We start from the raw sequence: 24,545 nt of genomic DNA on the forward strand, positions 1-24,545 counted from the left end.
TTGAATTTATTATGCTTAGGTAAGCAAACAACGATTTAATAACCCATAACTTTCATCCCCGTAGAGCGTGTAAAATAAATGCTTCTAAGCGCACTGTAACCGATCCAAACATGATCGCTTGCTTCCAGATGGTGTAGTGAAGCTTGTCAAGTTGGAATATTATTTATTCTACTTATTCAATTAACAAATGTCTGCCTAAAATGTCTGAAAGCTAAATAATGTATGTAGCTTAGAAATAATATTAAGGGAAATATAAGGAAGAGGCATCAAGATGACGATAACGTAACAGAGACAACATAGAAATGGTAGTCAAATAGATGCTAAGAGTTATTGAAAGCTACTTGCGCTCTGAGAAGAGGATTATTCTGTCCGTACCGCGTCAGCCTAGTAGGTAAAGAGATATCGGGGAAAGAAGAAAAGGAGCATCAAGGGAATTGGACAGAAGTTCAGCAATAAATGAGGATTGGATGTGAGAATGACGAGTTTGCAGAGATTCAAGGCCTAGTAGACGACAGCGGTACGGGTAAGCGGGAAGAGGGAAGAGGTCATGGGTAGATTGTGGTAGCTCGAAAGAAACCGACGAGTGGCAAGTTTACTAAACTTGCGCTGTACCCACTCTAACCTTGCTTCCGTAGTCACTCCGGCTCGTAGTATTGATGAAGAATATTTTCTTGTATTTCTTCTATAAAATTTATAGAAAAATTCCTTTTTTTAACAATAATTTGCTAAGGATAATCTTCGAAATCATTATTATTGCTATAACTGACGTGCTGGTGAGACTATACTTGTTTCAAAAATGTTTGGCATTCAGTGCTACTGTCAGTGCTACTGTCAAGGAGGAAATTTAAAATAAAATCTTGTAAAATTTGCTGAATTTTTTGTATAAGTTATTACATACATATGCAAACTGGCTCACATTTAACATCACGAGATCACATTTTTCATCTCGATTCAATTTATAATTCGACGGACCACAAGGAACACTCATTAGCGTAAAAGTATGTTGAGAATAACGAATAAAATAACACCTTGCACGCATGACACTTAAATTGTTCACAAACACTTCGTAACACATGGCACATTCGAACGCATGGATCGAGGAATGGATCAAAAGATCCGAAAGTGGTACGCCGATCATCCGCTGAGAGCAAGGGCTGCGCTCGTAAAACACGGATAGGCGCGTAGAGATTGACAGCCGAGCGTATTTACGGGACATTCAACGTTGCCATTTAGCACAAACCGCCACGAACGATCGCCTGGCGTTCAGCATCCTTTCCTGGAGGGGCTGAAGCCTATGCAGCAGGCAGCTGGTCCGGTAGTCTGGGTGATTGTGCCAAAAACGTAGAGCAAAGCGGGAAAAATTTCGCTGAATGGACTCAAGCCGTGCGAGAGGCTGAGGGGCAGCCACCAAACGACGTTAGCGTACTCAAGCACCAAACGAACAAGGGAACAATACAACGTCTTCGCTCAGAATGGGTCACGGATTAATAGCAGAGCCAACAAAACGATCACCATAACGCGTACCGAACATGCAAGAGCATGGTTGTAAACTTTATAGGTGTAAATCGACCGATCACACTCGACCGGCTGAACTTACGTTCACTCAAGTTTGCACCAGGAATTTAGCGGCTCGAGTGAATCTTGGAAAATTGCGTGATCTGCAGAACAGCAAATCGTACGAAACAGTTTTGCATCGTCAGCGTAAAATAGATGGCTGTTAGTTGATAGAATCGTTGAAATGTCATTGATGTAGATGTTGTAAATAGCAGTGGCCCGAGGTTGCTTCCTTGTAATTTAGCTTCAGAAATGCTTCTTTCATGTAAAAGAGTTATGATTCTTTTGATTGGCTACATGGAAGCGATCCACAATACGTATATCGTTTACCGTACCGCTTAAGCGGACCTTCCAGGTCATTAGAACAGAATAGATGACCGAAGTTAATTGTTAAAATCAAAAGGTTTTCTTTAAAACTTTACGAAACGTTGACCTATATGAAAGCAATTACGAATTTATTTTCCTTAACCTCTAGTTTTTAATACAACGTTTCATAAATTCCAACCCTTTTTTCAATTCAACAAAAGCCTTTTCATTTTTACTCCAGTCGTTTACTGTGCATTGCTGTTAGTTGCCACAATCCCGGTTTGTAACCGTTTTTCCAACACCTTACCATTTTGCGGCCTAGAGCAGACAACCATCCCTGTAGGCGTACATCGGAAACGGCCACAAAGTTTTATGACATTGAAAAGAAAGAGGGTGGCTGCATTTATGTTATGACCCGCTTTTCGCGGTCGACTTCCAATCGGCTTACGATATACGCGGATCATTAACATTTTAACAACCTTCTTCCGTCCGCTCTGTCCTCTCTGCGAGAATATTTCACTACCCGGTAAGGTACCGATCGATCGATTTTCCATCCCTTCCAGAACACACCACAAAACTCTTAACTCTTAACTCTTTTATCCGCCAAACACGCCAAAGAAAGTGACTAAAGATGTTTGTTAGCGCATAAAAGCTACAAAGCACTAGGCGTCTCCATTTGCTGGGCTGAAAAAAAAAACATTCTCCCAAAAGCTACGTTGTGGTGTGCGGGGTTTATGTGGTGCGTTGCGAATGAACTTTTGTCGTAAATTTGTTCACCCGCTGTAAAGAAATAACGACCGCAAGACATTGCTATTGGTCGCTGTGGCTGTCGGTGTACGGTAACCAACGATGCGGAAATGTTGTTTAAAGCTCACCGAAAACTTCCGGTGCGGTGACACGCGTCACTAGGAAGCTGCTTCGCTCACTCACCTTCACAAGTGCCTGTTGACGGATTGAATCGAAGCCCTGTATCGCAACCATTCGCCAATGGTGGTAGTTGAACAATGTTTCGCTCGCTGCTTTCTTCCGAACCGGGCCCATCAGTATCATTATCCTCATCGTCATAATCCGGTTCCACTTTCGATGTGCTAATCTCATCGCGACCATCACCTGAAGTTACAACTGGTTGGGTAGGTTCCGGCTCGTGAGACCGCTCGGGGACACCCTCTCCATCATCCTCATTATCCTCCTCTTCCTGCTCCTCATTATCCTCATCTTCTTCGAGATCTTCGTTCCGATCAGCGTCCCGATCTAGCTCCAGTGTCTCCCCGTGATGATGCCTATGAGGGTGTGAAGAACTAACCGGAATTGTCACGTCCGGTGGCGGTTTCGTTTCGCTCTCGTGTTCTGCACTCGTACCATCGTCATCCGCCGTACCGCTTCCGGCGCTTTCCACTGATTGATGAGATTCTTGAGGCAATTCATTTTCGCTCAATCGATTATGCGCATCCGTTCGCTCGCTTTCTTCCTCTTCCTCCGCGTCGATTTCGTCTTCTGGGTCACTTTCATCATTCTTCTCCTCTTCGTCATCGTCCTCATTATTTCTTTGCTCAGTACCAGCCTCAGTGGGTGAAAATGTTTCCTCCAGGCAGCGATAGGAACCGAACGTATTTTCGCACCCATTGGCACATCGTTCGACAATGTCTTCATTTTGACACTCATCAATATCTATCGACCATCGAAGGGATGGTTTTTTGGTGGGAAGGAAAGTTGCTTTTGAATTGTTTCAACTTTTGTGACATTTACTTTTGTGGGCAAAGCTTTTATATTTGATAAGCATAAGCCAAGCCAACGGCGCAAAGCAGATTTGAAAAATAAATGCAAGCATAGTGTGATGTTAAGAAAAGCCTTTCAAGCGTTCTGATGATTGATTGTATTTATTTTTGTTCAATGATGAATTTACTAGCGTTAAGTAAGCAAATACTCCCAAATAATAAATATTTTGAATAAAGAAGTGGTAAATGAGATGGAAGAAATATTGCTTTATTTTGTATAAAATTCATAGCAGCTAAAATTAAATATTGGCAGTGCGTTCTCATTTCTTTTAAATTTAGTTATGATAGACAGAGTTGACAACATGATATTGAGGCCTAATAATTAATAAAGAGTAAAATATATAAATAAATAAATTGCCTCGCTTCATCTACAATAAAAACTGGAGTAAACCTTGTAAATTTCATTGAATCATCGGTCATTCATGAGGAATAATATGAAAAAATTGAAATGAAAGCAAACAACTTGTTGCAGTGACCAGCATATATCACAGAACGTCTTGGATTATCTTTGTGGCTTAACGACTTGGTAGGTCAAGTATCTGCAATATTCCCTTCTTACGATACTTTTAAAAACATTCAAAATTATTATTACCGTGATACTGGATAGCTTTTCTTTACTATTTCCAGTTCCAGTTTCGTTGAGATTCGTACCATGTGAAGCAGCTAAACACTCTGCCTCAAGGCAGTCAGTTCGAAAATGCTTCTGGTGCTGTGGCCAGGATTGATTTGAAATATGAAACTCAATTGAATATTTCAAATTTTATTTTGGATAACGAGTTACTACGTCTTAATGTCTTCTTCTTGGCTTAACGTCCATTTAGGTCACGCCGGCAATCGAATGGCTTCCTAGCCTTGCCGACCCTCCGTAGTTGGAAAGTCACTCCTCACTACGGTGGGAAGGTTCGGATGGGATTTGAAGCCAAATTCTTTTTGATGTTTTTGATAAATTATTAAACTGCAAATCAAATTTACCAGAAACATAATTTCGAAGTGACAATAAACTACAATAACAACCACTAGAATAGTTACACAGATTTTCACTTTATGTAACTATTATTTCCGAAAATTCCTCGAACATGCCTTTTCAATTGAAGGCTTTCCCAAGGTACAACAAAACCTAAGACAACTTTCTTCCGTGCTGTACGAATAAGCGTGCTCCGTTCTGCTCCTATTGTATGCATCAATCAGACGATGAAAGCTCACAAAAGATCATCAACCCTGGCCACTCTTGGCATCCTCTTGGTACCGCATCCCCGTACACGACAAAGCGTGTATTGTTCGGTTGCCATGCATAAGTGTGTACGGGAAATGCATGTTTTCGTCCTGTTTTCCAGCCCATATCAAGCTGCCAAGGCGTGTCGGAATTGAGTTTATTTCCTTCCCGGCAAGGCTTCCACTATCACACCCGATCCGCAACAACGGAGCCTTTTTTTGCCCACATTTTACCGGATTTTTCCAACATGTAGAAAAGTTGTCATTTTTCCAGTTTTTGCGTACCGTGCAATTCCCCTGTTCTGGTGCCTTGCTGCTTTATTCCCTCCCTGTACGTCGCCCACTATGCACAGCCCAGTGTATTTCAGGCGGAAAATTATAAGTATAAATAATAATAGAGTGGCTTCGTATCGGAGTGCATCTTCCAAACGCAACGAGCTGTAGCTTTGGAAGAAAAACGAACGAAAAGAGAAAAAAAGCAGCACTGAAAGAAAGTTCATAAAATTTCTCTTGTTGGCCTTTCTCCGTTCCGGTACAGTGCGTCAACAAAGTTTTCTTCTTTTTCCCGCCCGCATACTGGTGATGAGGTGGGCGAGCAGAACGAAATCACAACTCCACAATGGCAAAAGGCGAAGACAGCAGACGGTACCGAAAGCTCCACAAATATGGCACACAACGGAGCACAGAGCAGAACACAAGCCGAGAAACCGTCGTTCTTGTCAGATGCCGACGATAATGCGGATGAGTCCGGGTACGGACGCACGCTATGATGATGGCTCGAGCAAAAGGGTACAGACACAGCCAATATCCTAATACAGTGTGAAGCGACCGAAGAAAGTAAAAAAAGAGAAAAGTTCCCGAAAAGCCCAAATCTAAAACTGCGCACCCTATGCCTCCTCCACCCTAGGACTCCGGCAAATCATCTGATGGCGGCTGGTTGTTTTGAGACTTTTTGAGAAAATATTTTCATAATCCACCCTGACTGTGAGTGTGTGTATCGTTTCGGCAGCACCGGTCCACAAACTTAAACCACAAAATGGCGCACGAGAGGCCTGGGAAGTGTGGAACCGGTGGAGCACTACTTCACTCCCGGACACCCGTATTCGTTCGTCAACGGTAAGGTTGATGAAGCAGCTACGACGTCAGGCATCCACCAAATTGAACCACATCCATCCATTCCCACAAGCCAAAAATCGGCCACATAAACACTACAACAACACTGACGACGAAACAATGTTGATGCATCTCGATCATTCCGTCATTCGGTGGTGTTCAACGTTTTGCGCTCGCTTGCTGACCGGACCGAACTGGAAAGGAAAACCTTCCCAAGCCACCCAGACACAACAACAAAATGCGAGCAAAAAAGCGGGAAAAGTTGGAAATCGTTTTGGGAACTCTCGCGCGTTATTTTTCTACTGTTCGCCTCTTCGTTTGCGGTGTGTGTGCTTTTTTTTTGGGCTAAATATATCGTTCTGAGTCAAAAATCAGTTCTCGCAGCTTAATCGCTATTAGTATCCTTTCCAGAAAAACACATCCCAAAGCAAAAAGGAGAAAATAGCAAGGGTGTGGGAAAGTTTCAATGGACCCAACCACGGGTTCGCGGTTGTTTTAGAAGTGATGAAAAATTGAAACGTCAATAAATCAATCCATGAACACTCCATCTACGAAATAAAAACAAAAAACCGGTAAATGTGCTCCAAAGAAAATGGTTTTGATTAAAAAAAGAGCACTTAAAAAAACATGAAATAAATCAATTTGCTACAATTTGTTTCTTGTCGTGTTCTCTTCATTGGCTACTATCAGAGTTTTCATCTTTCAAACAGTTTTGGTAGTATTATAAGTTTTTTAAATGTTTTTTCTGCTTTGAATTATTTTATAAAAATCTTTTTTGTAGTACTATTATAGTATTTCGATTAAGTTTTCTTCACTTATTTTAATGAGTTTAATAAAATCGGCGGCAGAGGAAGGATGAAAATGTTCTACATAAAAATGAGTCTTAAAGCCGTGTTAAATTATCGTATTGTTTTTTAAAAAGTTATGCAAGAAAATTGGTCCAATAGGTGTGACCAATTTTATGTGTTTCTTCTCCATTTTTAGCTCTACAACCATGGGAGGTATTGGCTTGCCAGCACTAACATCTCTTGATTTCGTTTCATCTGTAGCTTAACAGTCAGTCCTGCGTATGGAGAGGCAGTGAAAATCGGCGTTGCTGCCTCCTCCGCTATTGATCCTCCTGTATCAGCATTTACTTAAATACTATTGCAATAAAATGTTTACATTTAAAATAATTCAAGTATTGCATAAATCAAGAGGAACAACCAAGTAAAATGCTTTAACAATAGAAGTTTAAAAAAAACAGTACCTTCCAAGAAGCGCAGATCCTGCTAGAAACCCAATTAAAATTCCTATTAAAAACTCCATTAAAAATGTCAATGCGTCAAACTGACGTCAACTTATTCAGGCTTGTTAAAGGTGATGTACTAGCATCGAATGTAAGAATTCTCGGAAATACAGAAGGATTACCATTATGATATTCATTCAGAGCAGTTCTGTTTCCGATAGTTCTAATTTCGGACAGCTTTCCGTAATGAAAATAGCAGCAGGCTGGCCTCAAAATGAATTGAATTTTAAACACTTTCCCTAATAATACTTTAAATAGTTTCCCCTTTCAACGAGCTATGTCTATCAGCCAGCAAGCTTATCCGAGGTAAGGTGATGATTTGATGAAAGTTTTCCCTTCAACTACTCATTTCCCTCAACTCCATGTTGAAACGAAGCACCGGCAAAGGAAGCGATCCTGCCAGCGCCGGATGTCTCGCTGCCACTTTAGTAGACGTATCGATACGGTACGAACACGGTACGAAGGGTTCGACAAAGTTTTCCCCAAAACGATCGATAGTACGAGCTTTCGATGAGCCAAGAAGGCTTGGTTCGGTTGATTCGGATAATTTATAACTTTCAAATGCAAATTTCAAACGGATGAGCAAACCAGATCGACCATTCGACGCAAGACGAAATGACTTTAAACACGTTCCACGTGTCATGGTACCCTTGCCGTGCCAAGGTACAGGAACCAATGCGGCCGGATGCGTTTCTCCAAAAACAAAACAAAAAAAAAATGATATCGCAATCTCCCGATGGTACTCAAGGGAACCCGCCACTCGACGTACCGAGACGCAAAGACAAATTCTGAAACAAACTGTACCGGGTTGCCTACCTTCGCACGTTTTCCAGTCCGCACCGAGTCGCAACCCATCCGGGCAGAGGCAGAAGACGCGCCCAAGCGTTGAAAGGCATCGGTGAGAACAACCGCCATGGTTTTTCTCCTTTGCACACTCCCCATCGTCCTCGCAGCTGTGCCCATCCGCTGCCAACCGTGTACCGGGCAAACCTTCGCACCCGCAACTGTAGTTGCCCCAACGATTTTCGCACGTATCCTGGCACGGACCGTGCCCATTTCGCAACAGGCACTCGTTGACGTCTTGCTTGCGCAATGGGCAGTGGGGTTGGGTGTGGGTTAATGTTTTAGACATTCCCATGCGAGTGGGTCGTGAGTTCGTAAGGAAGCGTGTGTGCATGATTGGTGCGAGGCAGAATGCGTGGTGGTGGTGGTGGTGGTGGTTGGTACATTGAATAGTTGTGATGACGTTGGAAGAGAGAAAGAGAGTAGAAAAGAGAATGATAAATTGAGTCGTTAGAAATGATCAAAACACTTTCTACTAACTCGTACCATTCCGAGTGGCCAAGCGATAGTACAAAAGATCTACTCCCTTACTCCCTTGAAATATTTACTTTGCAAACAATTTTACCAAACATTTCATTTGAATTATTACTGTTTTAAGGATATTTCTATTCTGCTTCAAAAGTTCTACCACAAGCTACAAATAGTGCAAAATATTGATGAAAAAAGAAACATCTTCTTGCACTAATGTTTGAAAATTCGATACGTGCGAAGCATATTGCATACCTTACGGCGTTTTGCACTTTGGATTGCATACTTTAATTATTTTATCCTAGAAATTGGATTTAGTTTTTCTTTATATAAATATATTCAAATTTAGTTCGAACTCCAGGGTGTCGGGTGGTTATTACAAGTCTAAGCACTGCCACCAATCAATTAATTCTTACTTACACATACTTTCTGTGCAAAAAAAAAAAAAAATAGATCCTCCCTCAAGCATACGTGGCACAGCTTGCAGCGTATAATTAAATCTCATTTAAGGCATCGCCATGCATCGCTGAGTAGAAAAGAAAGAAAAAAGCTAGGCTTCACCACACTCGTGTGCCCACCGGTGCGATGATAATTTTAAGCCGCCTGTCCTTGATGTTGGTTACAACCGGAATCATATACCTTTCAAGAAATGACACTTGTCGATTCGCAACCGTATGAAACTGTTGCATCCATGTACGCTCAAAAGGGCTTGATCCATCATCCGGCTGAGGCTACATTGAAGTATTCCTGCTAGCTAGCGAGCTGCCCTACATTTTCCCTTATAAAGTGCATTTTTTCCGTTACGTTACATCCAGCTTCTAACCACACGCGTGGGAACTGACCCGAAACGAACCATCGTTTAGTTTATTACAAGCACCACTAATGAGCAGAATGTATCCTAATTCTGAGACACACACACACACCGACATATGGATGCGTGTGTGCGGCATTGAGACAAAGTTGTGTAACGATGGGAAGATGTAAGTGCATCATTTACGAAATTGTTTCCAGTTGAAAACATTGTTATTTCATACAGCTTGTTTTTAATGACTCTTCTCGGGGAGATGGAAAACAGAGAGCTTTGCCGCTATTTTCGCTTTCGATCTCGATGCTGTGAGGCTAAGCCTTTCAGTTCCCTTTCCCTTGCATACGCTAAGCTTTTCATAAGAAATGAGGTTTTCTTTGCAATTAAACCTCTTTTTTTCTTTCACTGTATGTAAAGTATCACTTTTCGAAAAAGGACTCGCTTATGTAACACCGTGGAGCCCCAAGGAAAGTGAGGAGAAAGGCTTTGTTTTTAAAGTCCATCTTTTTTCTTACAATTTGTCACCAGGTTTCTAAAGTCCTTCAGAGTCCTTCCCCCTTGTGGGGATATGTATGAAGAAAGCTAGTATACTATAGAAACAACAAACAACAACGAGCAGCACCACCACCACATGATTAAGGATTCCGGCCTGCTCACCGCATCAAGGATAATCTGGAGCAATTACTTAACATCGCCATCGCCAACTGTGCGCAATAAGTGCTGTGGAAACTTTTCCTACCAGCATCGTACCGCATAACGGGTTTGTTTTCGCTTGCTTCTGTGAGATTCTCGTTGTTTTTTCTTTTGTGTTGTAGGATATATTCATATGAAAAGGATTTGCTTTTCAGAAACTGCTCGTGGTGTTCATTATATCCTTTATATCTTGTTTGATTTTTCTCCTTTTTGTTCTTGTTTGATGGTTTTTTTTCCCACACAACTTTGAGGAACATGCAAAAGGATAATGAGGCCGGAATGTTTCACGCTTTAATATCCTAATTGAGTCGATGGCTTTCGGAAGGAAGGAAAGCCACGTTTGTGAGTTCAATTTATTAAAATGATATTTGATGCTTGTATCGGACTGATGGTTAGTGTGTTAACTTTTATTATAACTTATCTGCAAGGCAGATTTACCTGTTTCACATGCCATTCATTACGTCGTTCTTTATGCTTGCGATGAAGTTAAAACGACAAGAGCATGAATCAAACGCCTTGGCTTATTTCTGTCCTGCTTTATAGTTAACAAAATCTGGAACCATCTAGCAAGACACATTGCTGGAAAATACAGTATTTTCGTTACATAGGCTACCAAAACTAGCTACGTGAGTCCGCCGATATCGTCCATCCGATAGCATGTAACTGATGTTCAAATTATTTGCTACTACCGTCAATGAGTGGTTCGACATTACGGCGTAGAGTCATCATAATCACAACAAATTAAAACAAATACCTCAGTCAGTGAGTGAATATCGAATTTATCTTTTCCGGTATTCTTAAGTAACAACATAAATTTAATTTGTGGCGTAAAAGATAACGAATACTCAATTACGTTCGAGTCTAAAATCGGTGAGTATTTCTGAGTTAGAGGAAATTTGAGGTTTTCCAACAAGTAATACAATTTCCTCCTCCAAGATTGCGATATCATACGACATTCCCCAATAAAGATAGTATATGAAGCAGTGTTATTGCCACAGATTTGTTGCAAAACTGCTTCCCTTAAACACTCGCTTGACAAAGCGATTTAATTAAGAGATAAATTAATTCCAATGTTTAACATCAATTGACCACAACATCCTCCATTCACCTGAATCCTTTCTAAGTGAGTAAAAAAAATCGCCATATTTTTCTGGTAAATGGTGAAGATTTGCATCTGCATCTCTATGTAAATGGAAACTACCACCGAGTCCGAGTCCGTTCAATAAAATATTCACCACCGTCCGGACGAACGTTCTTTTATCGCCATTGGCACCACTTAGCTTCATTGGACGGTTGGAATGGATGGGAAACTGTGTTGGCAATATAAGCGAACCTGGTGATTTCATGTATGAAAAGCAATTTACAACCAGTGGACCCGACCGACCGTTCCCTTGTGCCCCGAGAATTGGTGCCAGAACCCGAGATTAACTCGCTTTCGCTCCATTTCGCTCGATGGTCTGTGCTGCTGTGCGCGTTTGCACCAAACCCATCAGGAGGTGGTTGGGCAAAATGAAAGTGTGAAAATTCTGCACATTCTCAAGCACCAGCGTATCAAGCTCGTGATAAAATAGTATCACGAGCATGGCGCCATTTTTTTACACAGCAACCGAAGTACGCTAGAGTACGCCGGAAGCGACGAAACGCTGGGAAAACCCCATTTCCGTGACAACCTTGGGCAGGAACGGTTCCTGGAAGGTTTTGGGTGCAAGCAATGGAAAGGAAGGGGAAGAAACCACGCTCGCTTCTTAATGAAAAGAAAGCTTGGGATGGGAGCACAAGCTGCAAAAAGATGGCCGAAAAACTTTCTGCCAAGAATCGTGCGGGCTCTCCTTACGGATGAATAAGGCAAGAAACGTACAAAAGCTTTGTAACCGTGTTTCAATGTTTGATGAAATCAACCCTATTCAGGCATGCTGTGCTGTCCTCCGCATCACGGCCTTTACCGCCGGTTGTGGGCGGGAAGCTTTTGTATGCGCGAAAAGGTAGCGCGCAAACGCTTGCAGGTAAGAAAAATGCAAGCAAAATGATAGGGGAATTTCATTCATTTTCGTAATTAAGCGTATTTGCTCTCATTAGCGGCACACAATACGGTTGTAGGGTTGGTTGGTTGGGTTTTGCTGGTGGCTTTTGCCTCGGCTTTGTGTGCGTTGCACAAGGCAAGCCCTCGGAAGGCTTTGCGTACATATTATTAGCACGTGCCGTGATGATGAGCGACTGATGAGACGCAATGGTTTGGCTAAGGTTAACACAAGCGCTCATGGGGAATTAAACCCAAAAAAAAAAAACGGAACCTCTTCTTCTGCTTGATGCGTACTTTTCCTGAATCCATTGTGCTAAAGTAGGATTGAAAGAGTTTGATGGTGGCTTATCGCAGATTGAAAGCGTGGAAAGTTTTGGGAAGTATTGTGAAGTATGTCTTATCACACCCGGATAGTTCTTCTTTTTCGTTTTTCGTGTATTGCTATAAAGCATTCCATGAAATTAGTGGAAGTTATCGAATGGGAAGTAAATTTTACAGCTCAAAACTTTTCTCTTCTTCAAAGTATTAATATTTAATATATTGTATCATTTTTCCGAGCGGCCATTTTGGGAATAATGGAACTATTTTCTCTACACAAAAATCAAATTTCATAACTATTCTTATCTGCAAGAAAACTTTGTTAGCAAGTGAAAAGTTCATGGCAGCCTGGCCAGTGATGCAATAGGTAACAACATTTTCTTCTCTCTACCAAAGCCAAACCATTGTGACACTGTACTGACCTGTAAACCTGATACAAGATACTATAAATTCACCAACAAGTGCATCAACCCACCGCACAGTACAGTACGAAACGGTATAGAATGGTGCAGAATAAAGGTATTCACCATAATTTAACACTACCGGGCTTGACTGAACTGACCTCGCTGACTGCCCCCGGGGGGAAAACGGTAATGGACACGATAGTTTCCCTTAAGAAAAGCTCATTTTGCTCGGTATAGGTCACCTCTTCCGTATAGTGGTGTGCGACCAAAGTTCAGTTCCGTTCCGTTCCGGCCAGATCATTTGAGCCAGAGCTCTCGAGAAAACTAATGGCCAAAGAACCCAAGAACGTAACCGGAGTGTGTTGATCCCATTTCCTGGCAAAGTCCGGATAGAGGGAGGGATACTTTTCATCGCTGGATTATCTACAATTACGTTTCATTTAGCTACCAGGATCTGTTCGGCTTTGGGTGGTAGGAAAATGCAAAGGATTGACTTTTTTTCTTCTTCTAGTTGGTTATCTACTTTTCCATTTCACTTATACTCGCACTCCACTCAGCAGCAGTGAGTGCGTCCGGTTTGTAACAGTGTTTAATGGAAGTCACTTGTTTATTTACACCACACTGGATCATGACGCTTACACAGTAGGGTCGTTTGTTTACTTTTTTACAATAATGAACCATTTTAAAATGATACTAATGGAAACGCTCATCGGAAAGTGTACTAAACTAAACAATACTTTTAGAAGTGTTTTACCCAGAACTGTACAGTAACCATCCAACCAACGTCACAACTTTCCCTTCTTTAATTTCTGCAATACGACATTCAAGCACACAAGTAATAGTTTATCGTTTCATAGGGAGCTACTTCGGTGAATCTTGCCTGTTTAACCCCCATTCTTATGGGAAAGTTCCTTGACTGTTTCCCGACTAGGTCGGTGAAACGGTTGAAGGTACAAATCTGCAACTTAAAAGGCAATATTTAATAGTCAAGACGTCTGTTGCTCTTAAAGTCGCACTCTTGATAGCTCGCCATCGCAAGAGACAGGATGATACGGTGAGTGGCAGAAGATAATTTAAATTATATTAACCTTCCCGGTTAGACATGGTTACCGTTGACGAGCGCAAGGAAAGTGAAGTTTTCCTGAAATGGAGTGAAAGTGAAGCGTGTTCACGCAAGGCAAGTGTCTGGGCGGGAATACGAACACGTTGCTAATGAATTGAACGAATGATAAAATACTTAAAGTATCTACGAAACATGTCTATTTGTCATATTTGTAGCAAAAGAACAAGTTTTGTGATAATGTGGCGATCAGCATTTGCATTACATACTGAATGTTCTTTTGTGTTTTGCGGATTGCATACTTTCGTTAAAAAATATAACACCCCTCAAGGTATGCAATTTTTTTAAATACTTCAAAGGAGAACACGTTGGCACCATCAACTACGCTTCTGTAATTTATTTTTTAATAGATTAAATTCCAAATGAAAAAGCATACCTCAGCAGCCCTGTTAGTAGATCAAATCCATTTAAAATAGATATTACAAGATAGAAAAGGCTCTCTCACTCTCTCGCTCTCTCTCTAAAAGGTAATTTCTAGTACAATGTTACACGGCTAATTAAGCATCAATACCCACGGCTGACAATTTGCGGTCTCTTCCACCGTTTCTATTGTAATGAGATAGGGAAAGCTGAGTGCAATTATACTTTGGCCATGCAAAAGCGAGCGAAATGGTGCATCAAAGCAATAGTGCAACCGTTGGCTAAGCTTCTACGTGTAGTATACTTACCGATGCAGGTGTGCCCATTCAGTGTGTCGATTTGCAGTCCTGGCTCGCAACTGCACTCGTACGATCCGGGTTTATTGATGCATGTCTGCTCACAACCGCCATTATTTTCCACACATTCGTCGATGTCTAGAAAAAAAAGTACGTATCATAAAGTTAGAATTAAATTTAATACTATTATTGCACGAGCTGAATGCAACGTACGAACATTTAACTTTCAAGATAAAATACAATAATGGAAATAAGTACCATAAATGGGGATGTGTGTAACACACCCGGAAATAGCTATTTCACAACTCACTCAAAAGCCTTCCCGAAAAAATGAGTCAAAAATTCCAAAAATCAACCATCCGTTAAGCGGAATGATCCGCAAAACAAACCGGGAACCGGAACACACTTTCAAATCGCTATCGTTACTCTGGGGTGTCACGGAGATGGGTTTCAAGTTTCGGTCAAAATTGAATCAATAAATATGCTCAATTTGGCTTGCTCTCCTGCTCAACTATACAAACAAACCCGAAACAATTCTCTCTCCCGGTCTTCGTGCGACACTGACTTCTATAGCGTGCAAAAGTGGAAGCTACGCCTAGGGGCCTTTTTTCAATGTTCCGTTGCGGTTCTTGTTCTACTATTTTACTTTTTCTTTTGTTCTTTCAACCCACCATGCGATCGGTAGTAGCTCCGGGGAAACCATATTTAATGACCCACCTTCCAGAAGATTAATTCTTCGACCAACAAGCGGCAGAAAGCATGCCGCAAAAACACACACTCACACAGAAAAGGGTACAAAATGAGTTGACCAAGTTAAACTGCTACTGCTCCTGCTGCTGCTGCTGAGGTAGTCACGATCGATCGAGGTGCCTGGATGTTGGCGGAAACATTGCCGTAATGTTAAGCGATCAGTTTTTTTTAAAGGCCTCTGTGGCTACCGGCCACATCGTAGGTGGGTAGCTAATTGATGACACATCGTTTATGCAAATCCGACCGTTATTATCTGTCATTAAACATTTTGTTAATTCGTTTCCAGCCCCCAAACGCCCGGTGACGTTTATCGAAAATGATCGAAAATTAAGTGTTGAAAATTGGGACAGTTTCGACAAGGGAAGTTGCTGCGAGGGGCCGACTGCCAGCATAAGGTGGTAACAACCAAAACAAACTAAGGATTAAATCATAACACGTTTCGACGGTGGGTAAATTAGGCAGTGTGATTGGACACTAGTGTCCGTTGGGCCAGTCTACTACAACCGTCGTGACAGGTGTGACGCCATGTTTAACGCCAACTGTCAAATGGTTGCGTGTGGGGTGCGTGCGCGCGCGCGTGCTGACAATTAATCAGCCGTCGTTTCAAATGCATTCTTGACTTGCGCCACCCAACTGTTGTCTATACAAACAAAAAAACGACCAACTAGCCCGGGTTGACGGTTTCTGGTTCAAAAATATGAGCGCGTCGGCGTCCTAATCCTGCAATTAGAGCCGTTGAGCGACAGTGCGATGGTGGGCGCTGGTTATTGTATACGTTTTTAGGAACCGGAGCGCCCCAAGCAACGGGATACCTTCGGAAATGAGAAATCTAGTGGATATTTAAGAAGCGGGTGTTTTATTCGTTTTTGTTTTGAAAAGGATAGATTAAATTTATTCGCCTAGATAAATACTCCCTAAATAAAGTACAAGATTTTGACTTAGTTCAGGTTCTCACATGGCTTATTTTGACTGAATGCAAGTGGAACCAAATATCATAAAGTTAAGCTTAATTGGCTAAACTTTGATGTATCTTTCTGCTTGGAAATAATAGAAGAACTGTGTAAAGAGCACATATAACATTGGCACGTCGAAGGTGTCTTGAATTGATTGATTGAGTTGAATTGATGTCAGTATGTTCTTTCTAAGCACGTTAGGTTAAAGTGTAATGAGGCATGAAACAGAGTATCCGGGAGATTTTTTACGTATTCCTATATGTTTTGAGTTGGTTTTTATTCGAGAGTTTTTTTAAAGGTTGTTCAAATATTTTGCCTTTTTTGAATAATTATTTACAATTTGCTAGATTTTTTTTGCCTCAATTGATGATGACAAAAACCAATTGAAATTACACGTTTTGCTTTATTTATTTCATATTGTTTTAAACTCTTTTAATATATTTTCAACTCCACCAAAAATTCCAGCTTGTTTTAAAACCTCCAGCAAACCTTTTTATAAGATTTCTAGATTGTTTCGTCATAAACAAATGTGTTTTTTAGAAAAGAAAACAGTTTTTCAAAATAAATTATTATCAAAAACATCATAGAACCCTTTAAATCCTGAGGCATAAAAACAAATATATATGAGAAACCATCATTAAACTTACGGGACTTTAGCGAAAATATTGTTTAAAAAATCTGTGATAAAGCATCAATAATCCTCGGGATACCCTGTAAAGAAAATATCTCGCGGCTTTCGAATGACATGGAAGGCTAGGCTGTGCTTGCTATCGGAATCATTCCTAGAAATTATGCTTCCCCAGACATGAGCTTTTTCTCTATGCTGTGTAAATTGGTTTCATTCGAAGAACTCAAACTTATTTAACAGAAACATCAGACTGATTATCTTTAAAAACATCAAAATTTTGCTGTTTTTCAGATGATTTCTTGTCTCTTTAATTATGAGCTGACGTCTCAAATTTATAGCAAATTTAACGTTAAACTCTGTACTGGTTAATTAAAATTTAATTAAACCATATGCTCATCAAAAGGATGAAGACGCACTGTACTACTTTTGACACGCGTCTAAACATCAAGCGCTCCAAATTAAATTATCCCACTCATCAAGGCCTCAATCTGTGAGCAATTACGAAAAAGTCAATCATCTGACAAGAGCCATAGAGGTACGGTTACCGATTTCCGTTCGGTTGAGGTCCCTATCCCCCTTGCAATACGGCTAGGCCTTTCTATCGGAATATAAAAAATCCCCATCCCTGTTGTACAAATGTTTCCCAACATATTTTATTTCCCCACAAACCCTCCTAATCTATCCCCACCAAAACCATCTCTATCATCCCCCACGGTAGCAAAAGACACAGAACCACAGACCGATCGACCTGTCAGCATGTTCACAATCGGACATCCGAAAGACTGGTAAATTTGTATCGCCCTTCGAGAAGAAAACAAACTCCGAGAAGAAAAAGCGAAAAATGGCCCCGATCGAAACTCATTTCACCGTCCATTTCCATCACCCTTTTTAGACAGCGGCACGGCGGGCATCCCGAACACCATGGCGAGCATAATATTAACATCCCCAACAAACCTGCACCGTAATTTGTCACCGGGAATTAACTTCTCCTCTGATTGGACTGCTCGGATATCGTGCGGAACCAAGAGGTGCTGTCGCCTTTCGGGCGGAATCCTTAAGCCCCTGCGCTGACAACACACAAACACTTTCCCACTTGAGCTGCTTGTTGAAATTGCATTGCGTCTCTAGTCCCAAGGAGGTTTTGAATGCAACTCCACCGACTCCTGCCCACTCGTCGATTTTTCTCAATTTCTCCGAGTGCACACGGAGAGCAGCAGCAAGAAATGTCCATCTATATTTAGCCAATTGAGCCGTTGTTGCACAGGTTCCCCATTGAGCTATCGATACATCTGTTCGGCAAACAAATTACACTCACCGTGACAGGTTCTTCCATCACGCACATCCAGCAGAAATCCCCGGTAGCAGCTACACTCGACCACCGGTTCCACCTCGTTGCCGTGATAAATCATTCGACATTCGTGATCGCACCCGCCCCGATCGGGACCACAAGCCGCCACAACTGGCTGTGGAGTTGTCACCACCGGCGATACCACGGACGCGGTTGACGAGGGTTCTTGGCGATCGTCTACTTTGTGAGTCTCTTGACGATCATCTTCTTCGTCATCATCATCGCCGTCGCCTTCTTCTTGCCCTTCGTCGACGTCTTCCGCATCGTCTTCCTCCTTATCGTCGCTTTCCTGGTGATCTGTTGTCGATCGATGTTGATGAGTTTCAGGTTCAACCTCTAGGACGGACAAATTATCTGGCTGGTTCGGTTCCGTTGGTTCTGGTGTCGTGTGTGGGTTTACGGACGTTGATGCAGTCGTTGGTTGTTCTGTCGTTGTTGTCGTTGATGGTTCGGTTGTAGTAGTAGTTGTTGTTGTTGACTCGGTAGTGGAAGTCGTTGTTGTCGGCGGCAGCGTTGCCGTTGTTGCTGTTGTTCGCTCGTGAACTTTCCCATCACGTTCGGATGGTTGTTCAGAGCCTTCGTCTCCCTCTTCTTCATAATCTGAAAGGTAATTTGAAAAACAAATCTCAAATTAAAAGGCAAAATATATATTTTACTAAACAATCACTCACAAAACAATGGATCTCATTCTATAGGGAATCCCTATCTGCGGAAGCGAGTTGTTTCCCCATTTTCTGACACTAAATTCATCATATCAAGCAAAAGCGAGACGAAACCAAAATGCTTGCTCCAGCTTATCGTTTGCTCACCATGCTTTTGCAAATATTCTTTTCCCAACTGCTAACCATCGTAAATATGTGACGGGTTTCGCTGCTGTTGCTAATGAAACATTCAACGCATTACATTCCTTTCCACGTCCATGCAACCGGCGTGACTTAGCGCATCCAATAAACAACAAAAACAGCTGTTTCAGCGCAAAAATACCAGCCAACAACGATCTAACATAACATTCCCGGTCCATAGACAATGCATGCATCCAACACACATCCAAACGAGCATGGCCCAAAACGTTCTACAAAAGGATGTAGAGCAAGATTTCATCCCTATCTTACCGATGGCAATGTGTTAGTAGCGCGCGCGCGCGTGTGTATGTTTGTTTCTACGACCGAGTGCTAGGTGTTTTTGGGTGCGAAGATAGATGAGCAGAAAAATATAGGTGAAAACGAATTCCACCCAAGAAAGAAAAAAAAGACCTGCCCTGGAATAACAGATCATCGCTCGGAGGGCACATTTGCGATGGATTCATTCACGCTCCATTCGTTCGTTTCGTTTTGCGGTGTGAAACCAAAAGGAAACGTGCTGGCAAGAGACATGTATTGGCACAAGCATAAGATCCACCCACCAACATGGGACCAGAGCGCTCACACGCTCACGATCCGGGTGTATGTGTGGGTTTGGTGTTCGGATAAGGAACGAATTTATGCTACTAATATCTTGGTAGCATCACCACGGGACATAAATTACACGTTTTACCTGTCACATTCGCCACATAGCGAGCCATTTCGAGAAGCTGAATGTAACAAGAAGTCAACGGAAATAAAATAAACAGACACAAATACCGAAACTCCCCCGAAACGCAGATGTCTGGCCTGGCTGCATGATTTAATGATTGGTACAAAACCACACGGTGTGTGTTTCGAATATCGACTACACTGAATCGTTCATGATTTTGTGTGTTGTTTCTTGTCTTTGGAGTCTTTTTGGAAATTATTTTCCTTCATTTTTTAAGGAATAAACAAGATTCTCTTCTCTAGAGTGAATAGCTTGTAGTACCAACGAGAAAATAACGTACTTTTGAAGCTTCACAAATTAAATTCTTTTTCCTTCCCAAAAGCCCAACTTTCACCTCACTTTCGCGCCTATGGACTCGAAAAAAAAACTTCAAACATTGTACCCACATTTTACCGCCCGTTCCATAAACCAAATCATCGATACAGATCGGACGCCAATGCCTTTTCCATTTCACAAATAGAGTACTTAAGAGATAATATTGATCTCGAGGTTCGAAATTGACCAACTAATCGATCCGTGTCCGTAGCCGCGCGTAGCACAACACACGGAAAGCGAACGGACTGTGCCAACAATCGGATAAAGACGGATGAGAAAATCAGGTGCTTTCTGTGCTCTCCATCAAACACCAAGCAACGCCATTTCAATGAAAATCGTGACCGTCCCATACAGACGGGCAAAGATTTTCACGATTAAATGGTGCCGTTCTTTCGACTTGTTCGCCTTCGGTTTTGTGTGTTCGGAGGAAAGGTCAGACTGCTCGTTCTTCATTGCATTAGCGGATGGAACGTAGTGTGTTGTTCAAATAGACGCTTGCCATCCTAGCGTGCCTGATCGTTATCCAATCAAGCTGGAGCTATGATGCTTCAGATTCGAATTCTGATTCGAATTTGATGCTTTAAAGTGGCTGCCTATTGATATTACTTTCAACATGCTTAGCTTCAACCATAGTACATCAAAGAATTGCAATAAATTTATTAAAATAAAATTTGAAAAATATTAATTATATGTCGTGAAAATTAACAAAAAAAAATGCATACATTTAGGCGTATTCGCATGCGTATTCATTTTGTTGGAAAATTTATCTAAATTAACATTATTTACAAAACAAAAAAGTTCTGAGTTTGTAATTTAAAACTCATTGTTCCTTAGTAAAAGCATATCGTTCACCTTCCTCCATAGAAATAATTAAAAAGTAAAACAAACCGACCTGTCACTGCAAAAGTTTCTCTCATCGCACTGGGAACCGTACCACCTGCTACAATGCACTAGCACTAGACAATTCTTACCTTCCTCTTCCTCCTCTTCCTCCTCCTCCTCCTCTTCCTCGCCCTCCTCATCGTCCTCCGAGCCGGAACGGGTGGAGATACATTCCGGTCGCTTACCGATCCACTTCCTTCCGCTACAGTAGAGCCGATCATGCTCCGGTGGCTGCAGCTCGTAATAATCGTCACACTCGTAGTACGCCACCAGGAAAATGTTGCCATTTTTCTTCCGCCTAAGAGTAAGCACAAAGCTCCATCACCTTGACCGTCCGTTGAACGAGACATCTGCCAAAGGACACTTACCTGTTGTATTTCACCACATAGCCATTGTCGATCTCGGGCGCCCTTATCAACCCTTGGGCCATACAGGACAGATCCAACCGGGCGGCCAGTTCCGGTTCAAGGTCGGTTTCCTCCTGAATGTTTTGACCCCGCTGACCGGGTTTCCGCTTCTGACCGTTTCCACCGTGCTTGGCTGCCGTTCCGTCGTCCTCATCGTGTGCTTCATCTGCAGAAAGGGAAAGGAAGAGGGAGAAAAAGTTAGATAACAAAACAGGACAAGTGTCGGAGTAAAAACACGGCTAACATTGAAGAGCATAATTTTATGCATCGAACAGACTCCCAGAACTCCCCCCCTGTTAAGGGACATCCTTTCACTTCAAAGCCGGAAGAGGCAGTGCGGGAATGAACAAAAGTTTTACGAAACTACAAAACCCCACATCTGACTGCAAGCAAGCCCAGATCTCCAGTCAACCAGGAACAGTGCCGGACAGTGTTGGCTAGGTATAGTTTTGGTCAACGTATATATGTATCCGACCGAAGGGCCACAGCTGAGCAAAAGATTAATGTATTCATTGTTTTCACTCGCAAGTGTACGGTGGTTGCCTACATGTGGAGATACAATGCTTTCTGACCGAAACTCCGACCCTACATCATCTCGACCACCCCGCACCAGACATGACCCGGGCAAACTTTACGATGTGATGGGTAAAACAGTTCGTTTTTATTTTTTGGTTTGCACAACACACGTTTGCATACGAGTTGGGGGGAGGGGGAGGGGGGGTCTTTTTTTTTGGGGGTTTTGTTGTGGTCCTTTTTTCGCTTCCCCTGTCCCACCAGCGAAACAATGTTGCGTCTCGGTTGCGAGGTAAAAAGGTTCACCCGAAAGGATAAAGTTGAACAGTAAACAATATTCATAACGAAGCGTATGATAAACTGTGCCATTCATCTTGTCCAGTACAGCGGGCATCCCACCTCTGCCGACGCAAATCGAGTGAATGTGCAACCGTGTAATTGGGATTAGAGTTGCTTCCAGTGTAAGCTCGAGAGTGTACTGTCAAAATGGATGGGCGAAGGATCGGTGGTTAGGATCGGGACGGGCGTGGTAAAGCATTGAACTTACAGCTGTAACGGAATGTTTCAATTTTCGTTCGTTTTGCTAGTTCAACATGACGAGCATTGTATGGTAGCTAATAGTTAGTTAGATTGTTTTTTTGGGGGGATGAAAACAAACACCGCCCTTTTCATTTTGTAATCAACAAGCAAGTTTCTAATGCGATTTAGAAAACAGGAGTAAAAGCACAGGCAAGTGGTTTAATGTTGGTAATTGTTTTTATTAAAATAGGTTGCATAAGTGTGCGTTAAATTCTGAGTCGAATTGTGCATGATTGATTTTAGGATTAATTTTTATTCCCGTGGTTTTTTTTTAAATTAACTAGTACAGCTTTAAATATATTTATATTTTATTGAAGATGAAGTTTTCAAGTTGAAGAAGAATTGGTTTTGGTATTTCTAAACTTAAAAAACAAATTAATTAGCTAATCATTGCATTAAACAGTGTATAGATTTACAGGATCTTTTTATCCTACCTCCTAATTGTTTCCTTTGATATGTTGACGATCTAAAAATTTTCCATCCCATCTTCTCCCTGGCCGACTGTTTTACCCTTTAAGATGATCCTTGATCACTTAGTCCTTGGTCCTTGATGATTCTTGATCACATTAGTGTTCTTGTAAATCCCTTACACTCTGCCCTGTTAAATGTGATTCCATTTCCATTAAGTCGTTCCCGAACTCCTATTATGTTCCCTTATGTTCTTAGTGGCGTCGCGTGAAATCGTGTTTCGAGGACCTAGGTGTTTGGATTGACTCTAGTCTTAGTTGTTCGTACACTATCCACGAATTTTTGGGCAGTGCTTGCAGAACACTTGGTTTGTTGAAACGAGTTACCAGCCATTTTTCCGACCCTCTGTGTCTCAAGGCTCTGGTCTGATCGTTGGTCATGTCATTACTGGAGTACTGCTCAGTTGTCTGGAGGGTTCGCATCGAACGTATTGAGCGGGTTCAGAGGATTGCTAGACGCTATGCAAGATCGCCCCTTTCCTGGCTCAATCCTCTTTCATCGCTTCCCTTCATTTCGATCTTCTAGATTCTCCTGCTCTCCTATCAAAAATCCAATTCTATGTACCTTCTCGCTCTCTGCGCCCTCGTACTCCTTCAATTATCATCAAAAAGCGCTCTGCGATTGGTCACAAAGATCCTCTGCTTCAGGCTATGGTCAGTTTTAACCTTGCGGCTCACTGCATAATCACGGCGGTCTTCTTTTACCTCTTTCCGCTCCTACTTAAATACTTTGCTATAAGTTAAAGACTTAGGTTAAGTCAAATAGTTTTTATTTTATTTAAGAATCTGCCGAAGTCCTTTGCTCTTCCCGAAGACCCCATATTTTTAGTTAGTTCAAGACCTAAAATATATATTTTATTCAGCATTTATTTAATTTGTATAACTTTAAAATATATTTAAAGCGTAATAAATCGTCCTTATTGGAATAATTCATTTTATTCAGCAACAACAAATATTCAGGTCACACTCATACACACACACAAGAACAATACCTCATTGCAATCAACCAATAAAAATAAATCAAAAACACTTCTGCAATTATAATTTATCCATCGCCCTCGTTTTGTACAAACAGAAACCATACAACAGCGAAATCCCAACCTTAAAGCTTACATATTTAATGAACACAATAAATCGATTACTCGCCCGAAATGATAAGATCACAGTTTAATCAGATTAAACACTAACAAAACTATAAAACAAAAAAAGTGAACAAAAAAAATCGAGACAGGAAGACAGGAAACCAGTAGCACAGCAGTAAAGTCAAAAAAGTGCAATAATCGTTTGGTGCAATATTACAGACGCGCGCACACACTCACTCACAGATTCACATCCATACAGAACCCATTAGTGTGGTAAAATTTATCACCCGGATGAACACGTTTTATTGTATCATTAATCTCCTTCGCGAAAATCCCGCACACGATTGCCACCCCGGTCTGTCTTGTGATTGGTCGTCCACCCAGCGTTTCTGCTGGGAATGGTTTGTTTTCTTATGTGTGGTTTTTTTCGAGCCATTTTTCCATGTTACGTGGAAGATAAACGCGGATACATAA

The 24,545-nt window shown here is 41.6% G+C and overlaps 3 protein-coding genes across 7 annotated transcripts in view; all 3 read right to left on the reverse strand.

Annotated features, from left to right (window-relative positions):
- The window catches only part of LOC126563429 (transmembrane protein 258), a 497,437-nt gene that overhangs the window by 419,171 nt on the left and 53,721 nt on the right, over positions 1-24,545 (reverse strand). The gene's annotated exons all lie outside the window — the stretch shown is intronic.
- LOC126562245 (protein henna) overlaps positions 1-24,545 on the reverse strand; it is a 754,155-nt gene that overhangs the window by 387,702 nt on the left and 341,908 nt on the right. The window lies entirely within an intron of this gene.
- Positions 1-24,545, reverse strand: part of LOC126565950 (fibrillin-1-like) — an 86,110-nt gene that overhangs the window by 22,320 nt on the left and 39,245 nt on the right. The window contains 5 exon segments of the mRNA XM_050223149.1: positions 2,791-3,528; positions 14,588-14,713; positions 18,222-18,854; positions 21,113-21,321; positions 21,392-21,596. Coding sequence (XP_050079106.1) covers positions 2,791-3,528; positions 14,588-14,713; positions 18,222-18,854; positions 21,113-21,321; positions 21,392-21,596 — 1,911 coding nt within the window.

This window comes from Anopheles maculipalpis, chromosome 3RL, assembly GCF_943734695.1.
Source record: "Anopheles maculipalpis chromosome 3RL, idAnoMacuDA_375_x, whole genome shotgun sequence".
Classification (NCBI taxonomy): domain Eukaryota; kingdom Metazoa; phylum Arthropoda; class Insecta; order Diptera; family Culicidae; genus Anopheles; species Anopheles maculipalpis.